Below are 26,818 nucleotides of genomic sequence, written 5' to 3' on the forward strand. Positions count from 1 at the left end.
AGGGAGACCGGCCGACACCGGGGAGACCGGCCGACACCGGGGAGACGGGCCGACACCGTGCTTGTCGCTGAGGACGTCCTGCTGGCGAGGGAAGGCACCCGGTCTCAGAGCCACAGCGACGAGGAGACCTCTGTCCTTGGCTGTGACATGAAAATCCCACTGACAGACCAGCGGGCGTGGCTCAGTGGTTAAGCATCAACTTTGGATCCAGGAGGTCACGGCACAGGCCCAGGTTGTGGGCTGGATCCCCAGTGGGGGGTGGGCAGGAGGCAGCCCATCAACGATTCTCTCATCACTGATATTTCTATCTTCCCCTCTCCCTTCCTCATTGAAATCAATAAAAACATATTTTAAAAAAATGAGAAAACCCCCACTTACATTTTGTATGAAAACAACCGAACAGTTTAATGACAGGGGCAGAGGGGGAACAGGCCACACGAAGTAACAACCAGGCGTCCGCCGAGTTCTGTTTGTCCGCCCGGGCGCGCCAACGAGAACGTCCGCTTTACGGGCGGCTTCCGGCTGCTCGGGGCCGAGGAGCCGAGGGTGCGATGGTCCCGGACCGAGAGGGGCACGATGCCCACTCAGCTTCTCCAGCCGCCAAAGCCCTGGACAGACCTGCAAGGAAGGCCGGGAGGCAGGTCAGCCTGGCATGCGACGGCCTGGCACCACGTCCGGGCCCGAGTGTTCACTGTCTTCCCAGTCTCCACAGAAGCAGAGTGAGGGTCACAAGACAAGGCGAATGGGCCTCGGACCCAGTCCTCCTTCCAGGCTCTGCTGACCGGAAGCCCCCTCCCCTCTCGCACATGGCCCCGGACAAGGCACCACCTGGTCCCTCCTGCCACATCCCTGCCGAGAGGGGCCGATTCACAAAGCCGACCCCCGCGCCTCCAGCATGAGCTTTCTCACAGGAAGCATGCACACGCAGAGCAAACATCAGTGTCCAGTTTTCCCCGGGCCACACACTCTTCCGTCCTATCTGATGATTCAGAACTGGAGGTACTTACGAGTTCGATGATCCAAAGCTGAATCCTGGAAAAGATGGAAAGGGTGGAGTTAACACACACACACACACACACACACACACACACACACACAAAGGTGACCCTCGGCCAGACCCTCTCCTCCATCCCCACGGAACGCCTCCTTTCCGTAGGGCTCCTCCCTCCGCCCGCCGGGGGGGGCGGACCCAGAGGTCTCTGGTCGGGTCCCCTCACGTAGCGCCACCGTGACACCCAGGCCCATGTCGTTAGGGAAGCGTGCTTTCTCTGTTCCCACCCACTTGCTTCCTCTCCGTGCGGCCGGAGAAGCAGGCCCGGGGTTCGGGCCTGGCTCTGCTGCTCGCTGCGGGCAAACGCCCCAAAGTTTTGTGTGTGTGTCTGCACAACAGGACCGACGCCGGCTCTGAGCCGCAGTGAGCGGCCCGGACAGGGCAGAGCATGGCGCTCGTGGAACGAAGGGCGGGGCGGAAGGTCTCCACACCTCACTGGGTTTGCTGCTTGGATTTCTGAACCGGTATCTAGGGAGATGATGATTGTCTCACGTTCTCAAGTCTTGAGAAATATTTGGTAAGAAGTGGCACAGTGTTACAATCTACTTTAACCATAGGAAACACGCTCTGGAAACCAAACCCCACATCCTGCCCTCAGGCACTTTCAGCTTTTACAGTGCTACGCCCAAAGCTGGGCATCCCATCTCTGGCAAGGGGATCTGTGTCCTACCTCCTGTGCCCGTCCCGAAGCCGGAGAAGCCCCCGCTCTGGGTGCCGAAGCCCGGCGTCTGCTGGGACAGCGACCCGAAGGTGGGCGCGTTCTGGCCGGCCAGGGTGCCGAAGGACGTGGTGCTGCTGCCGCTGCCGAACCTGCACCGGGAGGAACCACAATCAGCGCCGCTGCCCCTGCGGCCGGCCTCAGGCAGCCCCGTGGCCTCAGGCTGCAGACCACGAGTGGAGGGCACGTGCTTGGTTCGCATCAGTTGGGGGACAGCGGCAGGCCCACGCGACACGATCCCGCGTGCCAGGCGCCTGGGCCACTGTCCGGACACGGCAGTCATTGGCAACGAAGCAGTTCTACACTTTCTGCTCTTTCTGCTTCAATAATCCTCCGGTTTCATTCCACCATTTCAGCATTTCTCATTTATCGACACCCCGCCCTCTATTTGCCTACTCCCTGGACCTTGACCTTGACCCTGTCTACTTCTCACGCCGAGGTGAGGTGTCATCTACACGCACGAGCAGCGTGGCCCTGTCCTTGCTGCCACTCCCGCTGCAGAGGGCCCCTCTCAAACGGCAGGGGGCTCCTCCGATGTCTGTGGGCAGAGACCAGGGCCCGCACAAAGGGGACGGCAACGTCACCCTGGAACCTCCAGCCGGCCGTTAGCCCTGCTCCGCACAGTGTGCCCTCCCTGGGTCCCCTCCCCGGGCGCTTACCCGAATCCTCCTGCGCTGGCAGCCGCCGTTCCCTCTCCGAACACTTTGCCTCCCGTCGAGCCCAGAGGGCTTGTAAAGGCTGGGGCTGAACCGAATGCTGGCACCCCTCCAAACCCAGGGGATCCCCCAAAAGTAGGAGGGCTGCCAAACACTGGAGCAGCACCGAAGCCACCTGAGCAAAACAGAGGCAAACAAACAGAACAGGGAGAAAGGAGGAGACAGGAGAGAAGACAGTGAGCGGTGAGAAACCAAATCAAAAGAGGAAGAAAAAGGGAAAATCCGTTAGAATCTGAACACAAGGAAGCCCAGCAAAGGGCACCACCCTTTCCAGCAGCAAAACAGTAATTAAACCCAAAGCAAACCCAGCCACCAGCCTCCTCCCTCCGGCTCCAGCAGGGCTCTGGGGTCCACTCGGGACAGCTCCCCGAATTGTAAGAACCCGCGGACCCCGTATTTGTCTTGAGCTCCCAGCCCCTCCCGGACGGAAGCCGGGCTTGTGAGCTCCCAGTCGTGTCAAATCAGGTCGCCACCCAGAACCAACGTGGGCACTCCGGTCCCTTCCTGCCTGGCTGCACTGAGACTCCTTGTGGCGAAGCCGTTCTCAGCGCCGAGGCCTGCCGCGGTCGGGGATGACAGACAGGCCAGGCCCAGCCCCCGGTGCCGATGCCTCTCGGGAATGATGGGCGGCAGCCGAGGTGAGCGGCTCGGCGCTGGCGCTCAGCCAGGCCTGTTTATTTATTTACGGCGATGGCTCTCAGTCTCTCACCACCGTCTCTCTCTCTGTGTGTCCAGAAGAAGCTTGAAGTGCTTCCTCTCTGCGGCCGGGGCTGCTCCTCCGCAGAGCAGCACCGCGTTTCCGGGAGGAGCTGCTGCACGGCGGTGCTGACGGCCGGCCGGACCGGCAGAGCGAGCGTCCACGCGGGCTCCCTCCGCGGGTTCCGGCCGCTGCTCTGGACACAGGCTGGCGGCGGCCACGCACAGAAGAGGGTCAGGCGGGCCCAGAGCAGCTGGGCTGGCCGAGATGCCCAGCAGGTGGGAAGAGGACTATCCTGCCCGAGCAGGGTCCCAAACCCCGAGACACGGCTGAAATCCTTCTTGGCTACCCAGAAACCCTCGGTGAGGGTCTGCTGAGTGAAATGAACTACAGTGCACGGAATTCTGAGGGGATACTTCTCAGAATGCGTACTGGCCTGGAGCCACACGCTGAAGGGAATGACGGAGGCTGAGGCACACGCAAGGCGCGACTAGCCTGCCGGGAGCGAGCTCCTTCCCGCCTCTTCAGAAAGTGAAGCCCAGAGGGCCAGCCTGGCCTTACCTACCGCCAGCCTCTGCCCCCGGCCCGAAAGGACCAGCGTCTGGTTCACTGTTCTTTCTGACCCGTTACTCGCTGGTGGGCCGTTTGCAGTGGCTGCACCACTGAGAAGAGACTCTGCTAAGGCTCACGTTTGGGTTAACATCCTGAATTTTAAAGCCTTGAGTGAAATTCCAAGCTATGCTAACGGGCATGCTGGGCTCCAAACATAACGGACTGGAAAAGAAAAAGCGCTAAAACCCTGCGCTGAATTATTCAGCACTGACCACAGATCCAGTTACTCTTCCCAGACACCGGCCGGGGCTGGGGCTAGTGCCTCGCACTCCGCGTTAGGCCGGCTTCTGGGTGGACGGTGAGTGAAAAGTGAGAAGTCACAATGATACAGAAAGTGAACTGTAGGGGAAAGGAGGGATGGAAACACACACCGACACAAGCACACACAACTTCCCCACGCCCGGGTCCCGGCAGGCAGAGAGGACAGTCATTCTGGTCTTATTTCCGAAGACTGACTCGCGGGGTTTGATTTTATTAGTTGCCTTATTTTCACGATTTCCTTCCCCTGAAGAAACAGAAATGTGCTAATCACCAGTGACAATGAACGATCTGGTTTACTGAGGGCCCTTCACGTGCCAGCTGCTGTAGACCGGTCTGCTGTAATCCACCCCAAAACCCGGAATCTCCACTTCCCAGGTGAGCAAACTGAGGCTGTCAAGACGTCCCGTGTCTGAGTCCAGTCGGCAGGTAAATGGTGTAGTGGGACCAGAACAAGGCTGAGTGACTCAAAGACCCCCTAGCATCTAACCTGTACGTGAGGCTCTCTCCCCCGCCTCCCCCCCCTCCCCCACCACTCTCCCAGCGACTCTGGCCAGGGCGCAGCGGGGTGAGCCCCGTGGACCCGGGCAGCCTGTCCCTCCTCCTGTCTCCCCCAGGTATCCCCAGCAGCATGCTTCCTGATGCCACCGCTCAGAGGGAGGATGGGCACTTCGGAATTCCTCAGAGATGCCTCCAGACCAGCATCGAGTCCCTCAGAGGAAGGCTGGCTTCCCTCTCAGGAGAAAGCAGCCTTGTGGTGCTCGGAGGCTCCGCTCCTACAGCAGCCCCTGAAACGGGGTGAGCTCCCGGAGTGCCGGAGCAGGCGAGCAGGCGCCCCTTCCTGTTGCTCGCTCATTCCGCTCAGGCGTTTGCTGGGTGGCTTTCACCGTTCCAGTCCTTGAACTGGGTGGTTTCATGAGGCAAAAAGTCAAGTAGAAAAAATATTCTGAAAGGGAGGTACGTTTTCTTTAAGATTGAAAAATGAGAAGCATCAGATTCTCCAATCAACAACTTGATCCCAGGATAAGGGACAATGTATAAGAAAACACACCAGTCCAAGGAGACATACCAGGTTCCTTAGAAACAGCCTTGATAATCAATGAACGAAAATCTCGTAGTCAAGTAGTGTTTGCCTGGTTAACAAGAAACGAGTTTGTAGCCCTTTCGTTTTAAAATCACTCACTGCCGGGAAGGTTGGGGCAAAAGGGAGCTGCAATGCCCGTTTCTCATCCATTTCAAAACCTAGGAAAGGAGCACCCCAAACTGGCCCCACAGCCTGAGGGGAGGCGCATAGTGAATCTGGAAACCACAGCAACTGTGCTCCACGCAGTGGATTCCAGATGCTAATGGGGGCGATTCTGCATCAGAGCCACCTGCACATCTGTCCCCAGTGGGACCCTGAGCCACCTGCACATCTGTCCCCAGTGGGACCCTGAGCCACCTGCACATCTGTCCCCAGTGGGACCCTGAGCACCTACACATCTGTCTCCAATGGGACCCTAGCACCTATGCATCTGCTCTGCAGGCGGGACCCCCGGCACTGGTAGAATTCAGTCTCGCCCACATCTGAGAGGGAGTGTCCTGCCGCTCACTCCTGGGTGCCTGCTTGAAGGAACCGCTCTCTCAGTCAACATCCCTCCTCTGCTTTGTGCCTTAAAACAAATCCTTTCACGTAACTGTCCACGCAACAGGGCAGGAAGGCAGACCCACGCAGATCCCAGAGACAGAAATAGGATAGAGGAGGCAGGCGACAGAAACGAAATATTTTTTGTGTCTAAATATAGGATGTCCTTTAAAAACTTTAATTCTAAATTTAATGCGTGATTATAAAAAGTCGCCATTCACAAATGTATACTGTAAAAGTAATGCTGGGGTGAGAAGTAGTGCTAGCAATGTTCTTTATTCTGGATTACGTGGGTATTTTCCAATTGTGGGAATTAATTTATGATATGTGAATATTTGAAGTTATATGTGTACATGTACTGTACTAGCATATCTAATGTACTTGTTTATTATACTCAATTAAAAACAAAAAACACGTGACTTGGGGAAGAATGGCAGTTAAATAGTTGTTCGGCCTGCGACAGGCAATGGGCTCCGAGCAAATGTGCGACTCGGACACTTTCCTGTTTACATTTCAGCGATCGCCACCCTGCACTGGCCACGTGTTTACGTTTTCTTCCCGGGAAGACCCTAATTCTCCTAAGGGTTTCACAGCTGCACTCTGTGCTTTATGACCTGTCCCAGGAGACCCAGGACAGAGGAGGAGCACAGTGGCTCTCGGGAGTCACTCCATCCCCGCTCCCTCCTGCTCCCTCGGAACCACGCCAGAGCGCCCCTCCTTCCTGATCCGTGCCCTGAGCCCGGGGACCCCCCTCAGGGAACCCCCCCTCGCAGGGCCAGTACCTGTCTTGTTCGGAGAGGAGAACCCGAAGCCTTGGGACGCCACGCTGCCTCCTCCTGCGCTGAAGGTGCCGGCAGGCTTCTGTTCTCCGAACGACGAGCTGGCAAAGCCGCCGAACGTCTTGGCCCCGCTGTTTCCGAACAGGCTGGAGGTATCTGGCGGAGGAGAGACACGTGTGCGCGAGGTCAGAGGGGGAGCATGTCCTCAATTCTCAACGGAGACGCAGGAAGCTCAGCTGGGTGTTTGGGAGGAGGAGGAAGTGGCCGGGAGTGGACGATTCAGGGAGCTGAGCCGAAGAGCACTGGAGCCTTCTCCGATGTGCATGGGTCTTGAGGCCGGATTTGATTACGTGCGAGTCAGGCTCAGGATTTCCTGACGCAGCTCTCCGGCACCGAAACTCATCCGCGCTCCCGCGGGCCCTGGCCCGTCTGCCCGCGGGCCCGACAGCGCAGCCTCACGCCGGAATGCCATCTGGGCAAACCCAAGCCAAGTACATGGCTCCAGCGCAGCTTTTACAGTCAGGTCTGGCACGCTGGCTGCTGCCTAGTCTGCTCAGAGAACTCGGACAAAGCAACCCCGGGGCGCCGACCTCTGATCTGACGGAGCCAGGGATGTTCTGAGACCGGAAAAGAGGCCAGCAGACTTCCAGGGTGATTTCCTCCTTTTCAGAGTTCAGCTAAGCTCCAGATGCTTATCTAGTGGGTCAGTCCTTCACACACACACACAAAGAAAGAAAACTAACTACTAAAACCAAGACGGGTGAGAAGTATTTGTTCGATTCCCCACCACTTATAGACCGGTGTTTTATTAAAATGAGTTTGTAGCCCTAAGCCGGTTTAGCTCAGTGAATAGAGCAGTGGTCAGCAAATTCATTAATCAATAGAATCAAATATCAATAGTACAATGATTGAAATTTCTTTTGAGAGCCACATTTTTTAAACTTAAACTATATAGATAGGTACATTGTTATTAACTTAAGAGTACATGATATTTTGTGGAAAAGCCACACTCAAGGGGCCAAAGAGCCACATGTGGCTCGCGAGCCACAGTTTGCTGACCACTGGAATTGACCTGCAGACCCAAGGGTCCTGGGTTCTATTCCAGTCTAGGGCATGCACCTTGGTTACAGGCTCCTCCCCTGCCTGGGCCCTGCTTGGAACTCGTGCAAGAGGCAACCAATCGATGTGTTTCTCTCGATCAATGGGAAAATTATCCTTGGGTGAGAATTAAAAAAAATAAAAAAATCTCTCTCACTCTCTCTCTCTCTATAAAAGCCAAGCTACTGGAACGGCGCCATGACCGGTCACTATGACGCACACTGTGGTGGCCAAATGGCCGATGGGGTCGATCAGCACCCTTAACAGCCTGCGTCGTCCCCCCACGGGCCGTCTTCTGTGTCTCCTCCCTCCTTTGCCTGTAAGTTGTCCATAGCACCTTATAATGGAACAAGCATGCGCTCTGCATTCAGATGTGGCTTAGACACCTCAGAGCTATGATGCTGGGCAAGAACTGAATTTCCCTGAGCCCCCGTCCCGCACAGAGCTGTGAGCACGCAGAGCTGCGGCGAGGAGCTAATGAGTGTGTGCGCAGGGCACCTTGTCGGGCACGTGCGGGGTCCTCAGGAACACCACTTCCCGTCCCTGACTCTTCCCCCTGCCGCACCCACTCATGGCCAACACAGACAGACAGCAGGTCAGCTGCGGGGCATGAAACCTGCCCATTTAAAAAATATATATATTTTATTGATTTTTTACAGTGAGGAAGAGAGAGGGATAGAGAGTTAGAAACATCGATGAGAGAGAATCATTGATCAGCTGCCTCCTGCACACCCTCAACTGTGGATGTGCCCACAACCAAGGCACATGCCCTTGACCGGAATCGAACCTGAGACCCTTTAGTCCGCAGGTCGACGCTCTATCTACTGAGCCAAACGGTCTTGGCACCCTGCCCATTTTGCGAAGCTAATGAGGACGCGACCGTGCACGGTGTGGCAGCTGTCATTTGCAATCTCAAAAGCAGCCCAGTGTAGGGACGTGTCGGGAGTGACGGAAGCTGCTCTGAGAACAAGGTGGAAGCCACGTCCGCTCTGCTTCTGCAGTCTGCGTGTCTCTCTGCTGTCTCCAATGGCTCCCAAATTAAGAGTCTCTAGTTCTTGAAAAAGTGGTTGAGACACTCGGTTGTTGGAACAGCGTTTCACGCTAAGATCCTGAGGAGCTGGCCAGTAAGGAAACTGGTCTCCGTGGAGCCCCTGGACGACCAGCTGGAGGGGAGGCAGGCGAGGGGAAGGCAGTGCAGGTGAGACGGGGTCTGCTCTGAGCCCGCCCCCGCTGCGGGCACACCGATCCTCACCGATCTTTGATTTGGTAAAAGGCCACATCCCCTACCATCACCACGTAAACACCACCGCAGAGACCAGAGACCAGGTCCCGTCCCCTCTGCGGGCTCCAGGCACTCAGGAGGACCCACGAGATGAGAAAGGGACTGAGAAACGCCCGCCCAGGACACTTTCCTAAGAGACACTGTGCGGGGACCCTCTGAGCCCAACAGACTCCATCAGCCAGCTTCCTCCTCAAGGGAGTCTCCCAGCGCCGACACAGAAGGTGCCCAGGACGGCACACCCCTCCTCAGGCACACTGGGGCGGCGGGAGGCCTGGCTGTGGATGGAAACGACCCCGGGGTTCAGCGTGCCTTGGGGCAGCCTCTGGGGAGGAAGGAAGGAACCCGTACAGCGTGCGGGCCTCTGCATGCGGTGCTCACAGCTCGTCTCTCCATCACCGCGTGGTTCCCGTCCCTCCTGAGGCTGACCCTCAGTGTCACAGAGGGACCTGCTGGATGTGGCTCAGATAACGTGTCTGCTGGGGAATGTGAAATGCCAGGGGCAACGCGCACACCTGGGAGGCTGGTCACCCGGCCAGGCCAGCAGGATCCCAGGAGGCCACGTGATGGAGCAGAGCCTGGAAACATCCAGACTGAGCCTGGCTGTGCCACTGCACCTCCCTAAGTGCTCACCCAAACAGGAGGCCGCAGCCAAGGGCGCTGTGTGAGAAGTGACCAGACCCTCTGCCCAAGGTCTGGTCAAGGAACAGAACACGGGGCCCAGGATTCCGACAGGGAGTCACTGCTGCCCACAGGGAGAGCCTGACATCCACCCTTAGGGACGGGCAGGTTCAGGTGCGTGGAGCGAGGAGCGGGGGGGGGGGGGGGGGGGGGGGGGGGGGATATGTGTTGGGGGAACCGAATCAAAGTCAGAAAAGTATGTTGGGGCTCTGCCTGGATGGCTGTTAATTAGACAGGCCGGGAGAAGGGGAGGGCTGTGCGAGGAGGGAGGAGGGGGCTCCGTCCACGGCCCGGGAAGAGTGGTGCTCAGCGCCCTGTGTGGCAGTCCCCAGGAGAGAGGCTGCCAGGCGCTCTGCCGCAGCTTTCTTAGTTCCGGGCCTCTTATCCTGTAGGCGACAGAGAGGCTGCTGTCTCCAGCACCAAGTCCCACACTTAGTTAAAAAAAGAAAATGTTAAGTCGTGTGCCCTTTCAGAGTTACTTCAGTTTCCCCGCGGCACACAAGTCAACTGCTGGGGAGCAGCTGCCCAGGGTCAGGAGACAGAGACCAGCAGGTGTCTGGTCCCAAGAATAGACGCGCCGATTTTAAATCAGAATCACCGAATTAGAAACACGGCGTGCCAGGCAACAACAGGCCGGGAGCCACCGCCCGTGTGCGCTGTAAACAAACACTCCTGCGGCCGCGAGCGTGAGCCGGGAGGTGGCACCGCGGGCCTCCTGAGCGGCCCAGCCCCGGGAGAAGGCAATCCCCTGACAGGTAGGAGCTGCGGCACTGAGAGATGAATCAGCCAGGAGGAAAGGAATTTTTTCAAGGATATGCCCCGCCTCCGTTCTAACAAAACAGGCTAGTCACACAATCTCAGGAGATAACCTACCCGGAGGGTAAACCCACGTCTAACGAGCACGTTACCAAGCGCCTGGTCGGTGCCAGAGGCTGTTTGGCACATTGTGTAAGATGGAGCTGAATTCCAGACCTGCCACTTTCTGGCTTTGTGACAAAATAAACTGGCAAGTGTGGCTCAGTGCCTGAGAACCAGGAGGTCGAGGTTCAATTCCTGGTCAGGGCACATGCCCGGGCTGAGGACTCGATCCCCAGGGGGGAGTGTGCAGGAGGCAGCGATCAATCATTCTCTCCCATCACTGATGTTTCTGTCTCCCTCTCCCCTCCTCTCTGAAATCGATGGAAATGTATTTAAAAAACAAAACCCCGAACAAATCACTGCACCAATCTGAGCTTGTTCTGGCTGGGACAGGGGGAGCTGTGACGGACCGTGCTCTCAGTCTGCGCAGGGAGCCCTGAGCTCTGCCCACAGAGGGGAAGGGGGCAAACACCCAGGTGCGGCTCTGGTTCTGACCCCGCCTCTGAGCAAGCTGTTCTGTCTGTCTTGCAAGTCAGGATTCTGCATACAAGTTCATCTGCAGAATTAGTTTTTGAAAACTACTGGACTTGATTTCTAAAAGCCCTTCATTCTAGGATTCTACCTTCTTCCTGGCAGGCTGCAGAACCAAACCTCTGATGACTTAATGGTACAGATGAAGAGGCACGTGTGTCTGGACCATGATCTCTCTTTTTATACTCCCAGCCGGACAGTGACCTCAAAATAACAGACGGGGGAATCCAGGGGACTCAGAGTTTTGTTTTAGCCCCGGGAGCTGAGAGCACGGAGGAGGCACCTGTTCTGTCGGTGGGCATGCGCTCTCGGTTCAGAAGAGCCTTCTGGGCAGCCTTCTGGGCGAAGCTAAGACCAAGAGGACAGGGTCCCACCCTCCCCTCTCAGCCCCATCAGCAGCAGGATATATACATATTTAAAGGTTTAAACAAGTAAGTTTCTTTCATTTCCAACCATGAAGAGACAGATCAATAAAGTGCTTTGGCAATGAGCTGAAGAAGAAAGTGCCAGCAGAGATGCGGCTTCACTTGGAATAAGACAAAGGAGTGACGAAGGCTCCACTGTCAGCGACACTTCTGACAGCAGCCGGGTTTAGAGGGATTCAGAGGGCGACACAAATGCAGACCAGACGTGCCCGCCCCAGCACCCCAGCACGCTCGGCCGCTCGCACTCAGGCCTGTCTGCCCGCATCATCCCCAGTCACTTCGATCTCATTCATTTCAATTCTCTCCCTGCAGCGCTGATGTCTTTCCGTGATTACACAGGACATGTCATTAAGAAACTAAAAATAAAAACCGAGATCCAACAGGTCACACTGCCTTGGGGTAGATATTTTACACTTGATCTTAGGCAAAAGGCCGAGAAGCAATGGGGGTAGGTATTTTAAATGGTCCTTCTAGACCTTTCTGTCCTATACCGGTCAGCGAAGCGCCGATAACCATGAGGACGGCAGTGGCAGTCGGGGGAGGGGCCGGAGAACTTTCTCCACTTACTTGGGGTGGCTGTGGAGCCGAAGCCGCTGCTGGCCGCGCTGAACGGGTTTTTGTTGGCGGCGTCCTGGCTGGGTTTCCCTCCGAGGCCGCTGAAGAAGCCGCCCCCGCGGCTGGCGCCGCCGGACCCGAACACACTGCCGCCGGAGGACGGTGACGGCTGCAAGAGAAAAGGCAGGAAGAAGCGGTGAGAGGTCACCGAGCGGCGGCCATATCCCGGGCAGGAACGGAAGCAGCAGAGGCTGATTAGTTCAGTGCGGATACTCTCGCCACCACAGGGGAGCTGGCTCCGGCACAGGCCTTCCTGCCCATCAGAGTGCTCGGCTAGCCCGCCCTGTGGCCCCTGAAAACGTGACTATGGAGGGTGGGAACTTTATATATATACACACACATATATTTACTGGTTCATTTCAGAGAGAGGAAGAGGGAGAGAGAGACAAAAACATCAATGATCAGAGAGAATCACCAATTGGTTGCCTCCTGCAGGCCCCTCACTGGGGATGGAGCCCACAACCTGGGCGTGTGCCCTGGGCCCTGACCAGGAATCAAAGTGTAACCTCTTGGTTCATAGGTCGACACTCAACCCCTGAGCCCCGCCGGCGGGCGGGGTGGGATCTGGAAGGTCTCTGCCCTGCTGCCTGCGGTCCCTGCTGACGGCGCCAGAGGCAGGAGCGCCCCCCTCAGGAGCGCCCCACGTGAACAGGTGCAGGGACATTTCTGGGCATCCTGGGCACCTTATTCCGATTCCTCTCGTGTTTGGCTGAACTCATCAGCAACGGCTGCTCAGTGACGACGCTGCCTCTCCCCTGTACGAGCACTTGTGTTCCATAATGACTTTCCCAGCGCCGCAGAGGCTTAAATTAGCTCCATTGTTGGAATGGCGGCCACAGCTGAGTTCCGTCCTGTGCGCAGATCCTGCACGGGGGACGCTGCTCGCTCAGGGCGCGCTGACGCAGCTGTGGCAGGCACCACGCTTCACTTCTTCTGGAATTGGTTCTAGAAGGACCAGTGGCAGGTCTGAGGGGCCGGCAGTAGTAGAGCTAAGTGTGCGATGACCCCCGTGGCTGATAATGGGGGCGCGATGGCTTTTAGAACTGGGCTGTTTGTCTCAGCCTCCCGGGCCTCCCAAGCGGGTGGAGCGGTGCAGCCCCTCACGAAGTAAGGAGAATAAACGACTCTTCCTGCTCACTCATCCTCGGCGTTCTGAGTGAATGGACAGTGACTACGTCCTCATAATTGGGTTAGAGAGAGTCCAACAGGTATTAATTGCTAAATATAATTGCTTTTAAAACTTTAAATTATGGGAACTCTCAAACATGAGCCCTCTACATTCCCGTCACCCGCTTCAACAACTAACTCAGAGCCCTGGTGTTCCCTGTACCTCCCTTTACTTCCCTCGTCCTTTATCAGTATGAAGAGAACCCAGTATCATTTCACCCACTGATTTTCCTCCAAAAGTCTCTAAAATATAAACCATAACCATAATATCATTATTGTGCCTAAAAACAAACAATTCCTTTATATGATGAAATAGGGAGTTAGTGTTCAAGATCCAGCCTTATATTGCCAAAAGAAGAGAAAAGGAAAGAAAAGAAGAATAACCCAGCCCCCTCCACAGGCTGCAGGGAGGGCAGAGGAGCAGGGGGCTGGAGGCTCTGCTTGGGAGGCAGCAGCGGGCAGACCCCCAGGGACTCCAGGACACACACTGCTTCGCCCAACCACTGTATTATGAGGAAGCACCCAAGGGAGAGAGACCTGCGAGACCTAACAAGCAATCTCAATGTGCGAACACGACGTGATCCAAACTGGAAGAAACAAATGTAAGAGACATTCATGAGAATTCTCCAGGAAGCCATTTCCTAAATCATCTTTCCTGATTCGCTGCCCCGTCTTATTCTTTTCTTAGTCTTTAAAACAACCTGAAATGCAAGTGGTAATAAAGGCTGGTTCCCTCTATGAAACAGGCACTGGGTGTGTCTTACACGGAGTTCCTGGTGAGTGGTTAATTGGGTCAGCTGTGGTTCTATCATCTCCTCGCCAAGCATTGTCACTGTAACAATATTAACTCTCTGATCCATGATCACGGATGTTCTTCCATTTACTTAGATCACCGTGAATTCCTTTCAAGAACGTTTTGTAATGTGCAGAATAGGTTTTGCACTTCTTTTGTTAAATTTATTTTTAAGTATTTTAATTTTTGATGCTATCAGAAATGGAATTTCCTTAACTTTTAGATGCAAAAATATGGAAAATAATTGATATTTATATACACTGAGCCCACGTATTAGTCTGGATAGTTCCCCCGGATTCCTTAGGATTTTCCCAGCACAGTATCTGCAGATGGTTCTGCTGCCGCCTTTCCAGCTGGGAGCCTGCTATTTCCTCTTCTTGCCCAGCTGACCTGGCTGGAATCAGCACGTTCTCCTGAGGCTCACCCGCTGCTACAGCAGACCCTCCGCTCTGCAGCTGAGCACTCCCTGGGAGGACAGCGCTGACTGCCTCCAGGGGGTGAGCAGCTGGGCTGTCTCCGGGTGCGGACTGCGATCATCATCATAAACAAAGCTGCCACGGACATTCTCACACAGCCTTTCTGTGAACATGTATGTTCTTTTCTTTTCTTTTCTTTTCGGTAAATCCGAGGACCGGATGGCTAAACCATAAAATCAATGTATATTTCACTCCAGGGCCTGCCGATGACTTTCCAGTGACCACACGGCTTCACACCCACAGCCATGCTGCTCCAGAGCTCTCCCACATGCGACAGTCCGCTCTTACATTTCAACAATTCCAGCGGGTGTGAGGGAGTGTCTCCCTGTGGCTTTAATTTGCGTTTCTCTGATGACTAACAACGCTGAGCTAGTGTTCATGTGCTTATGGGCCACTCACATATCCTCTTCGGTAAAGTATCTGCCCAAGTATTTTGCTTATTTTTAAAACCGAGCTGTCTTTTTATTTTTGACTTAGAGTTCTTTACACATGGGTGGGGCAATTGTAGTTTTACAGTTGTATGTGAAAGTTTATTCTTGTATTATTATTAATTAGTGTATTACTTTTCCAGATGTAAACCTACTTTAGCACCACGCGGTATATTCTAGACGGAAGCCCTCTGGTTTGATGTGTCGTAAATATTTTCTTCCCTGCCTTTTCCTTTTTGATGGCAAGTCTTTTGATGGGCACTAGTTTATAATTTTAATAAAGTCCAGTTTTTCCATTTTCTTCTTTTATAGCAAACACTGTTGCTACCGTTGTCATATATTTCCTATCTTGTTAAAGCCACACAATCCCTTATGTCCTCTTTTTTCTTTCGCTGCTTTAAAATTTACCAATTGTTTTCCAGACGCTTAACTATGATGTGTTGAGGTATGGTTTTCGGTTTGGGATTCACAGGCTATTAGATTTGTGGATTCCTGTTTTTCAACAAACTTGGAAAAGATTGGCCACAGTTTCTTCAAATGTTTTTTTCTATCCCATCTGCCTTCTCTTCTCTGATCACAGACATGCTGGACTGCTGATATGTTGCCTCTACGTTCTTTTTTCCTGTCTCTCTGAGCTTCATGCTGGGTAATTTCTGTTGACATGTCTTCAAATGCCCCGTTCTTCTGTGGCATTCGCTCTGCAGTTAACCTGCCTAATCACATATTTCAGGTGCTGGATGTAAACTTCAGATACAGACCACTGCTGTCTATCCCATGTTTGCGGAGATTCCGATCAAACATTCCTTTATTTTCTTGTAAATCCTGGAGTACAATAGCTATTTAAAGTCTGCTGATAGTTCCAGGTGTCTGGATCATCGACAGTTGTTTCTTGCTATTTCCAAAACAGGATTGCCTTTTTGTTTCTGCTACTTCATATGTTAGTTATTTGGGAGGAGGGGACGGTACACTGATCTTGTACATAGAAGATACAGTGTGCGGTGACTGAAGAACACCTCATGCTTTTTCTGGAGAGGGAGCCCTGTTTTTCATCTGTGCCCTGGAGTGAGGAGGCAGTCATTCGGACTTCGCTAAGCTTGAGCTGATGGGGACCGAGTGCCACCTTGGTTAGCCCATCTGTGCTCAGGGGTTAGGCCATGGTCTTACTCCGCATGGAGCCTGGGCCCGGGGGCAGCAGCATTTGGACTCAACAGTGGCAGGCACAGGGGAGTACGAGCTGCAAGGTCTTTCCTTTCTCATCCTGCCCGGACTTCCTTTTTCTCAGCCAAAGTGGGGGAGGGTGGACAGGGAGATTTTACATTCAACAACTTGCTGTTGTCCCTACATGTCTTTCAGACCCCACTTTGTTTCTCTAAAACAAAACAATCAATGGGATATAATTCATATACCTCAACACTCACTGATTTAAAGAACATAATTCAATGGTTTTGGCAAAAAAATATCTGTAACATAAAACCTGCCATTTAACCATGTTAAAATATACAATGCAGTGGCGTTAATTACAGTCACAATGCTGTACAACCATCACCACGACTTAGTTCCAACATTTTCTCACCACACCAAAATTCTGTGAGCATTCAATAATAACGCCCCACTCCCTCCTCCCCTGCCCGTTGGTCCTCTCTCGTCTAATTTTTGGCTCTATGAATTGACTATTCTTTTTCTGTTTTGAAAATAATTTTTTTGCTCCTTTATTCTTTTGTGTGTGGTAAACACAGATATTATAAAACTTACCACGTTAAGAGCACAATTCGGTGGCATTAAGTACAATCACCGTTGTGCAACCATCACCACTATCTATTTCTAGAACTTTCTCATCATTTCAAACAGAAATTCTATATTCCTAACAATAATTCTCCATGTATGTAGTCATTTTAAAGTGATTACTTTTTATTTAACCTATCCTAAATATGTCACATACAAGTCAAATCCTTTACCATTTGTTCTTCTAGAAGAGGCTTATTTTAGTTAGCATCACGCAGTCAAGGTCTACCACATGTAATAGGAATCAGACCTTCATTCCTTTTGAAGGTTAGTAACATTCCACTGCATATGTATCGTCATATCCTGTTTATCCAATCACCTGCTGATGGACACCTGGGCTGTTTCTCCCTTTTGGCCGTTGTGGGTAACGCGGAGTCCCTGCCGACAGTGCCTCTGGGTACCTGTACCAACAGCATGTGCTCCGAGTCCTGCTTCTTTCACTTAACGCTATGCCTGCGGGATGCACCCATTTTGTTTCGTACGGGAGCGCTCCTTTTTCTGTACTGCTCTCCGGTCTCCGCAGTATGAACACACCAGTGACTCAACCCATTCTCCAGCCGGAAGCACTGGGGCTGTTTCCTATGCTGAGTGTTTATGAATACACCATGAGTCTCTGATCACATGCTCTGAACAAAGGCACTCATTCCCGCTGGCTCCACACCTAGCAGTGGATTTGCTGCTCCAACAGGGGGTTTGTGTATCTGGTCTTGACACTTCCCGGCGGTTTTCAAAGGGGGATTTCCCCCACATTACCAACACGTGGGTGCTCCCGCTGTCTCTGCCTTCACCGACACTGGGTGTTGTCAGCCCTGCCCATTTTAGCCATGTTGGTGGCGGTATAGTTGTCTTTTCTTTTTGATTTGTATTGTTTATATATTCTGAATACAATTATTCTTTTGGTCCTACATGCTACAGTTTTCCTGGTTCATGGCTTGTTTTACGCTAAAATTAAGAAAGCTGTCATTTTAAAGAGGTCAAATTTTCCTTCTGCCTGAATAATTTTCTTTAGAATTTCCGTGAAGCCTCTTAGGCATAGATTCTCTCAGTATCTGTCTAAAAAAATGCTTTGATTCCATTATAGCCTATAAAGGTATTTTTTGCTAGGTAGACTGTCTCTGGCTTTGTCACGGCCGAGAAGTGAGCTGTCAGTCCAACTCCTTTGAAAGTAACCTGTCTTTTTGTCTCTGAGTATTTTTAACATTTTATTTCTGTAATTTTGCAGCTTAACTATGATAGATCTTAGAATCAATTTTCTTTTATACATTCTGCTTGGCATTTGTCTGACTTCTGAATCTGTGGCTGTTTTCTATTGGTTTTGGAAATTTCTGTCTTTTTCTCTTCTAATATCACCACACATTTTTTCCTCCTCTTCCTTTAGATTAAATGTATTTTGGACTCCCTCTTTTAGGATTTTTACTTTCTTTTGCATTTTCCATTTTTCTTTGTTCTCCATGAAGCAGACCATATAACTTAATCTGACCTACCTTCTAGTTCAAGGGTCAGCCAACTATATATAGTCCACAGGCCAAATCCAATCTGTGGGTTTTTGTAAATGAAGCTTCACGGAACATATCATGCCCTCCACGTCTAAATGATTACTACCTGGCTCTTCACGAAGTTTGCTGACCACTGGTCTAGCATGTGACCGTTCTCTTCACCTGGGTCTGATCTGTCGGTATTAAATTTTAGTTGTTATACTCTTCCACAAGTTCCATTTGGTTCTTTTTCAAAGCTGCTATGACAGTTCTTGCAATTTCCTATTCTTCATTGGTCCTTTCAAGTTTGTCTTTCATTTCTTTTAAACGTGTTAAACACAGCTGTTTTACAGTCCAGGAAGTCTTTGCAAATGTACGTCTGATGTTTATTCTTGATCATAATTACTTGTTTCCCTTTATGACTAATTTAGGCCTGGAAATCAGTGTCCTTAGAAGTTATTTGATGTGAGGAGAATATAACCGATAATAGTGTGACAAGTTTATGTGGTAACAGATGGTTTCTAGACTCAGTGTGGTGAGCACATTGTAAGACAGACAAACGCCAAATCACTATGTTGTAACTGTACCTGAAACTATTGATAATACAATACTGCATGCCAACTGTGCTTTAATACATTTAATTATTTAAAAAAAATCAGTTTCCCTAAATTAAAAGGAAAAAAATGTAAATATTTGAGGCCGAAAGTAAAGTTATTTTTCTCCAGTGTCTGCTGCTCCGCTACGCACCTGCAGACACCGCCTCCCAGGACCACACCAGGCCACCCGCACGCTGAGGCCAGGGAATCCGAGTCCCGGCTCACTGTGGAGAGGATCCCTCACTTTGGGCAGAGAGTGGTTAGTGATTTCTGCTTCTTTGCCCTTCCCAGTTATTAAAATAGGAAATTCAAGTTATAGTAGTAAATGCTCTCAGGGCAAAACTGGGTTCTGTGTTCCACTCACTGCCAGAGGTTCCTTTTTCCTTTTAACGTGGCAAACACCCTGTCGGCTTTTCAGTGCTTTAAAAACTGTGATGGTTACGTTTCACCTAGCATTTTAGCTGTTTTCCGTGGGAGCATATTGGAATGCTTGGACCGCCACCATCAGACACCGAAGCTGAGAGTTTCACTTCTCTCTGCCGAGGATCCCTGCCTAGAGCAAGGACTCGTCTTCAAAGCAAGAAGACGATTCAGAAAACCTCTTACTGAAGATGTACAAAGACAAAGCATGTCCCACTGCCTGAAGAACTATGGACAACACAAAGGCCCCAGTTCCGAGTGCCTTTCCCCAGAAGGCCTCCTGATGCGGGTACAATGGTCTAAGAGCAGCAGCCCCGCTGGGTCCCCAGTGTCCTCACCTGTCACGTGAGGACAGTCACAGCATGTGCCTTCAGAAGTACTATGATTACAGGAGTCAATTGTATAAAGCCCTACCACCACGCCCGGCACAGATAACCACTAGCTGGACACACTGAAACAGCTTCGGTCACCAAAAGAAGCATTTTTCTCTTCTTTTTGTTTAAGTAACCATTTGGAAAGGTAACCACTGTTCTTAGGTCAATGACCTTAAAAAATACACACACAAAAACAAAAACTGAGGCCAAGGAGCGGGTTTAATCCGTGGCCCTCGTTTGCCAACCCCTGGCCTCACAGGACAGGCGGAAGACGGATGGAAATCAGGCAATGTGCTTTCAAAGCAGGATGAAAACTGTAGTGATTCTCTCGAATCAGAGGCTGAGACCTCCATGCCTAAGTGAGCTAAGAAGGCGGGGCTTGAGAAGCACACAGGTGGGCAACACCAACTGACTATAGATGCAGGAAGGAGGATGGGGAGGGTGGAGCTGACACGAAAGAGGCAAACACACATACTTACCTGGCCAAACACTGTCCCACTAGTATTGGATGCTTGACCAAACAAAGAACCAGCATTACTGGACCCAAAACCTATAAAATAAAAAGAACAAAAGTTCAAATTGGAAGTATTTTACAACATCAAAGTGGAGTTTTTTGTTTTTTTTTAGAATGGCATTTTGGTATGCTAAGATAACAATAAATCAGCTCATGAATAAAATGTGGCTTCCTATCTAGGAAATGAAGAAAATGATCTACACTAATAAAAGAGTAAGATGCAAACTGACTGTACCTTTGCAACGCCCACCAACCAATCAGGAGTGAACATGCAAATTAACCTAACAAAGATGGCGGGTTGATTTGCATACACAGGTGCCAAGCAGCTGGGGGCGTCCTGCATCATCCTAGCTGCTCGGGGCCTCTGGACAGCATGGGAAGGGGAAAGATGGCTCCAGGCCTCAGCGAAAAGGTGGCTCTGGCTGGAGCAAGGCAGTGCCGGCCGCCAGGGGAAGGAAGGCCCATTTTTGCACGAATCTTCGTGTATCGGGCCTCTAGTTTGTAAATAAGGATCTTTTTGCATTGCTAACATTTATAACTGTATTTATAATAGTATAATAAATTCCAAAGTCTCAAGGGCTGAACCCTGCCTCCTACTGAACCCCAGGGGGCAGGCACTAAGATGGTACACAGAGCAGCAGTTCCCTAAACTTCACTGCCAACAAGTCCTCCCAGTGACTGAATGTCATGAACATTTCTACTCCCCGGTTTCCTCCAACCTCGAAGACCAGATTCACGCAGGGCAGTTTATCTCTCTTTGGTGGGAACAACATGGCTGAGGGGCTAGAGACCGGCAGCGCTATATGTAATCACAGCGCCCTGTAAGGAGTAGAACGCAGGAGTTCCATTGTCATTTCTGTCCTTGGCTGAGGCGAGGAGCTCAGGCAGTCTCCACTCCTGCCTGGGGGTGGAGGGACTGCCCAGGGACCGATCCACAGCTACTGTGTTAAAGAAGATTCCTTCAGAGGCTTGTGATCATGCTGAGGTAGTTTGATCACACGTGAGTCTGAGGGACTCTCAAGTGTTGACTGAACAAAGGGTGCACTGGAGATGGTATAACACAGACTCCCTCCGAGACTCACAGTGCCTCTTCCCTGCCCATTCTCTAGGTCACATGATCACATTTCCCATCACTCCCAACGGCCACCTGGCCTCCTCACAAGCCATCAAGTGGGTTTTAAAACTGTCTTTCCCACTGTGTCCTTGCAGCCAAATGCAGTGGGAGATGAGCAGACAGTTGTTGAAGAAAGGAAAGACAAGATCTCTTTTCTAAAAAACTATGAACCATTTTCAAATAAATTATCACCAACAGAATGAGTTAGCAGTTCCTGCCTACCAAGAAATCAATAATCCTTGTTTCCGCCAGAGCCTCCTCAAGGAAGAAATGCGTTTCATAAGATGACTATCAGAGAGAGGCTTAGGAAAAGGTTTCAAATTGGTCCGCTTATTACTAACATTTAGAAGTAAAAGGAGCTGCTAAAATTAGATAAGCAATAGGGAGGATTACGTTTTACTTTTAAATATTTTAAGATTTGGATTTTTTTTAAAAAAAATTACAACACTGAAAATAGAAAAAAGCAAACTTTTCACATGTCAGTATCTGCCCTCTGGTGGGAAGACGGTGGGGAGGAAGCAGGTGGGCTGCAGGGCGTGGCCGGGGAGGAGCGGTGCAGTGCTGGTTCTGGGAGCACTCACCGCAGGGATCAGTCCGCCTACGGCCTGCCAGTTTGGGCATGATGACCTCCAAAGTACCTCTGACTTAAACATTTCCTTTTTCTGAGTCACTCATTACTTGCTGACCTTAAGCTTTTTTTTTTTTTTACCCATGAAACTGGCACCCGGTGGCTGGGATAGGGAAGACCTTCCTGAGAAGCAGAACTGGACCGACAGTGATTCGGCCAAAGGCGTCAACCAGACACCAGCACCCCCACTCCCTCTGGACTTCAGCTGTTTTCGTTTTCCCTTTCGTTACAAAGATGGTACGGTGTGCTGCAGTGGAGAGTAAGATAAAACTCTTCCATCAGTTCTTACCTGGCGCTTGACAGAAGCTGAAGCCAGAGGAGGCTGCTGTGGTGGTGGCGGCCGAGGTGCCACCAAACACAGAGCTCCCCTGTCCGAAGCCCGGGCTCTGCCCAAACGCCGGCGGGCTGCTCTGGCCGAACACGCCTGCGCCGGTGTTGGCAGAAGACTGGCCGAACGAGAAAGAGATGGAGCTGCTGGCACTCGAAGAGGCACCGAAGACGCTCCCGCTGGTGGACGTGGACGGGGCGGACATGGACTGGCCAAAGGCGGACCCAGAGCTGAAGCCGGGCTGGCTGAAGGAGAAGCTGCTCGCGGGGCTGCTCGTCGCCTGCCCGAAGGCCGGGGCCTGCCCGAAGGCCGTCTGCCCAAAGATCCCCGTGCCCGAGGCACCGAAAGCCGGGCTGCCGAACCCCGAGCTGCTGGCCGGCGGCGTGGCGGTGGCCGTGCTGGCCGTCTGCTGCCCAAACAGGCTCGATGCGGTGCTGGCTGCCGCCTGCCCAAACACGGGGGAGGCGGTGCTGCCGGGGAGCTGGCTGAAAGCGGAGCTGGAGCTGGCAGCAGGTGGCTGAGTGAAGACAGAGGACCCAGAGGTGACGGTGCCAAACGCCACCGACTCCGCAGCGGGGCTCGGAGCAGCGCTGGCAGCAGCACTGGCGGTGGCGGGGGCGCTCGGTGCTTCTGTGGTCACAGGGCCCGCACTCGGGGTTGACGCTGTGGTGACAGCCGGCTGCCCAGGCGCCGACAGGGAGGGAGGAGCTGGTTCCGTCTTGGCGTCAGGGACCCCGGTGGCTGCTGCCGGGGCCTCTGCGGAAGGTGCCGGGAGGCTGGAACTCGGCGGCGCGGCGTCCGGGCTGCTGCCTGCGGGCTGGGCGGGGGCAGGCTCCTTCTTCGCGGCGTCGGGCGTTTGCTGAGGGGCCTGGGGAAGCGGCGCTGAAGGCTGAGGCCCCGGCAGCGAGGCTGCCGGTGCCGAGGCCTCACCGGTGCCCGGCTTCTCGGACACAGACGGGGCTGTCGCCTCCTCGGTGCCTTTCGCAGAGGGCACAGGTGGGCTGGGAGCAGACGCTGTACTGAGGAGGCTTCCGAACGACAAGGCGGAGAACGAAGTGGGGAGGGGAGTGGCGGTGGTGGCTGGTGGTGGGGCGGATGGGGGCGCTGTGCCACTCGTGGGCTGACTTCCAAATGAAAAGCCAGTCTTGCTGCCACTCAGAGATATCCCGCCAAAACCCAGGCCCGCAGAGGCCCCTGCGCTGGCGAGGGGCAGGCTGCCAAAGACACCAGGGGAGGCACTGCTGGCGCTGGTGCTGGTGCTGGCTGCTGGTGCCGCCGTGGTGGCGGTCACAGAGGTCAGGGGAGGCTCCGCGGGCTTCCCCAGCGCGGGAGGGCCGCCGAAGTTAAACCCCGAGGAGATGAGGGGAGTCTTGGCGGGCTGGGCGCCGCCCAGGCTGGCGGAGGGAGCCTTACTGGCTGGCTTTGCGGAGTCCTCTGCCTGGCCGACCCGCAGTCCCGAGAAGCTCCCCAGAGTCTCGCCAGCCAGAGAGCTCGGGAAGAGGAGCTCCGCCGCCTTGGACGGCGTGGCTTCCAGCTTGCTGGGAGGGGTGGAGAGGATCCCAGGAGGGGCTGCGGGCCGGCTGCCCGGCGGAGCCGGCTCCCCTGTGGGAGCCCCGGCCGCCCCGGTGGCAGCCGCCGTCACTGGGGAGGGAGACGAGCTCTCAGGGGTGGCCTCCGATAGAGGTTTGCCTCCCCCGCCGAACGGGAACGTGTCCGGTGGGCTGGACTCTTTGGCAGGGGGTGCTGCCCCTGGCAAGACAAAGAAACGAGGAGATGGGTTGGATTTGGCAGACTCTGACCCGGCGCACCTCCGCTGACCATTTCTAAGCCTCCCCCCCTCGGGGCAGGCAGGGCCGGCTGGTTCCCACAGCAGCCTCCTGAGCAGGGGTGAAAAGCACAACTGTTCTTCCCATGACCGTTAAGTCACAACAAAGACACCGCCTCTGGAATGTAAGACATTCACACATTCTCCCAAAAGAGCAATAAAAGGCGCCCCCCTTACTTTCCCGCCGTGCTTCCCTCGCTGACAGCCCTGGCCGAGGAGCTCGGGGCAGCCGGCTCTAATGGAGACACCACCACACTCACTGCAGAGGCTCTGGCAGGACTCAGAGCACGCACAAGGCAACACCTGGGCCAGAACCCTGCCCGAGCTCCGGGCACAGAGGTCACGCTGCACAGCGGAGACGGTACCTGGGGCGGCAGCGAAAGTGGAAGATGGTGTCGGCGTGATTACCCCGAAAGTGAAGCCAGTCCTGGGGGTGGGAGAGAGAGGTTGATAAGGAACATTGTGTAATACGCTCACAGTCTCTCTCCAGGAACTTCCAATCTCCCAGATACACAGCCGAGAAGCACATTTCCGCGGAGCAGTAAGCCACCCCCAGAGCTGAGCGGGGAGAGGCCGTCTGAGGGGGAGGCAGGGCAGCAGCATGGGAAGCCTGGACAGACGGCGGGGCTTCCCCGGGCAGCGGTTCGGGCGGGGACCTTGCTCAGGGAGGAGCGGGCTGCCTGGTGAAGGAGACCAGACAGGCGGCGAGGGGAACCCTCTCAGAACCCACCCAGTATCAGCGTGCCAGGACAGTGCCGCGTTATAGGGGACACATGGGGGGCCTGACACAGAAGCCAGTCTCTGCGGTTCTGGCACAACCCTTGGAGATGGGCGGGGAGAACTGGGCTCGGAAACTTTTCTGACTCCTTTCCTGTCTTCTCTCTCTCTGTACTTCTTCTCTGCACTGTGAGTAAAGACACCATCACCAAAGAAAAGCCAGTCCAAGAGTAAGCCAGAATAGACTCTTCATGGTGATAAAAGCTCAAGTAGCAAATTTAAAGCAGTCTAGTTTTAAAATCTAAGGGACCTCCTGGCCAATGTTGCTCAGTGGTTGAGCACTGACCCATGAATCAGGAAGTCAGTTTGATTCCAGGTCAGCGCACATGCCTAGGTTTCGGGCTCAATTCCCAGTGTGGGGTGTGAGGAGGCAGCCGATCAATGATTCTCTCCATCAGTGATGTTTCTCTCTCTTTCTCTCTCTCCCTCTCCCTCTTTGAAAGCAATAAAAATATATTAAAAAATATTAAAATACAAGGACCAAGCATATCAAATATAGTAAACAATGTAAGAATTTAGATTTTTTTAACCCATCATGGCTTTTGTCTAGTGAACAAAGACCATCTAAAATGCGTTAAACATTGTATCTATCACATTTAAGAAAAACCCTTTTTCTCTGTCTCAGCCTTGGTGAAGAAATTTTATATAAAGAGATAAACCACTGACCCAATGACCCAACCTTTTCAGCTTATTTTAAAAATGGGAAGAAGAGTATCAGTGTCCGTAAGGTGAGTGATTAGCGTTTAAAAGATGCACTAGCTCCCTGCACCAACCTGCTTTGAAAAATCTGCCACTGGGGAGTGCACACATGGCTTGCCATAGAGGAAGTAAGAACAGCAGGTGTCAGTCTGCCCCGCCTCCATGGGGAGAGGGTGCTGGCAGCCTTCAGGGCCCAGTGTGAGCACCTTCCCCAGCTGAAGTCCTTGCCGCCCCTTAGAAGGCTAGCACGTTCACCTCTCAGATCAGTAAAGCCAATCCCAGCGCCGATCTAGTCCCCAAACGGTGCCAGAATGAAAACTGCTCAGCATGACAGACTAGGCCAACCATGGAAGCTGGCACAGACCCGCTACCCTAGGGGTGTCGAACTCAATCAGAGAAGGGGCCAAAATCTAAAATCCAGCCTAAATCGCGGGCCGAATGGTTTACTGAACAGTCATAAACTGACAATGTCATAAACTGACAGCGAAGTGCAGTGATGACAGCGCGGTGCGGGCCACATTGCAAGGCCTGGCGGGCTGGATTTGGCCCGCGGGCCTTGTGTTTGACACATGTGCGCTACCCAAAGAAAACGAGGCTCATCCTATAATAGCACATGTATGAACTTGAATCCAAAAGGGGAAATAGACTCCTATCAGGACACGAAGCTGCTATCATCAGATGTATTACTGCATGATAAGAAGTCTGGGCTCAGGCACATTTGATAAGCAGCTTACTGACCGTGAGATTTGGGGAAACTATCAAATAAGTGACTTCCCGCAGAACGTGAGTTTATACTGACCCTGATGAAGAAAATGAGAAGGGCTTGCTGAACTGCCCGGCAGAAGATGGAGCAGAAGTCACAGCGGTTTCTATCTTGGTTGCCCCTGGCCCTGAAATCAGGAAAAAAAAAAGAACATTACAAAAGCCAGTGAGAAACACGGTTCCAGTCTGTAATTCTTGCAGCACCGGCAGTGTGTGCCGAGAGCGGCCCCAGGCCTGCAGGCCCAACGCGCATCCCACACAACCAAGGGGCACGTGGGCCTAAGTCACACTCAGGGTCTCAGACCTTGCTTGCCCTTGGGCTCTGTCACATTAATTCCAACCAAGACCGCCACAATCTCCTTCCCCGGAAAGAGATCACAGTGATCCTAGCGCAGTTAAAATGTACAGCTTTAAAAGTCGCTTGATAATTACTGAAAAACCTGAAGGAAATGGTTAGAGGAACTAAATGTCTCTGAGGAGTGACCTCATGGTACTTGTTTTCTCCCTCCTCTTCTGTATTTTCCATTGTGGGATTTTTACACTTAACAATCACAGCTTCCTTTTTTAATTATGGGGGCAAATACTCAAACATGGAGCGCCGTGTTTCAGGAGGTCACGGCGCACAAGGGGAATCTTGTGATAACTTAAAACCATTACATCTACTTTGAACTCTCACACTGTAAGAGATGGTTTTGCTTTTCTTTAACTGGCTTCTGAA

At 52.8% G+C, this 26,818-nt stretch overlaps 1 protein-coding gene across 2 annotated transcripts in view; it reads right to left on the reverse strand.

The window, feature by feature from the left end:
- Positions 1-374: 374 nt before the first annotated feature.
- The window catches only part of NUP214 (nucleoporin 214), a 67,340-nt gene continuing 40,896 nt past the window's right edge, over positions 375-26,818 (reverse strand). For both annotated transcript variants that reach the window (XM_084899790.1, XM_084899789.1), the window contains exons 27-36: positions 26,138-26,228; positions 24,228-24,289; positions 21,999-23,786; positions 19,933-20,003; positions 11,895-12,051; positions 6,459-6,611; positions 2,429-2,600; positions 1,722-1,861; positions 1,008-1,032; positions 375-618 (exon numbers count right to left, since the gene is read on the reverse strand). In XM_084899790.1, coding sequence (XP_084755916.1) covers positions 585-618; positions 1,008-1,032; positions 1,722-1,861; positions 2,429-2,600; positions 6,459-6,611; positions 11,895-12,051; positions 19,933-20,003; positions 21,999-23,786; positions 24,228-24,289; positions 26,138-26,228 — 2,693 coding nt within the window. In that variant the 3' untranslated portion in view covers positions 375-584. The remainder of the gene's footprint in view (positions 619-1,007; positions 1,033-1,721; positions 1,862-2,428; positions 2,601-6,458; positions 6,612-11,894; positions 12,052-19,932; positions 20,004-21,998; positions 23,787-24,227; positions 24,290-26,137; positions 26,229-26,818) is intronic.

This window comes from Pipistrellus hanaki, assembly GCF_964339955.1.
Source record: "Pipistrellus hanaki genome assembly, chromosome: 11".
Lineage (NCBI taxonomy): Eukaryota > Metazoa > Chordata > Mammalia > Chiroptera > Vespertilionidae > Pipistrellus > Pipistrellus hanaki.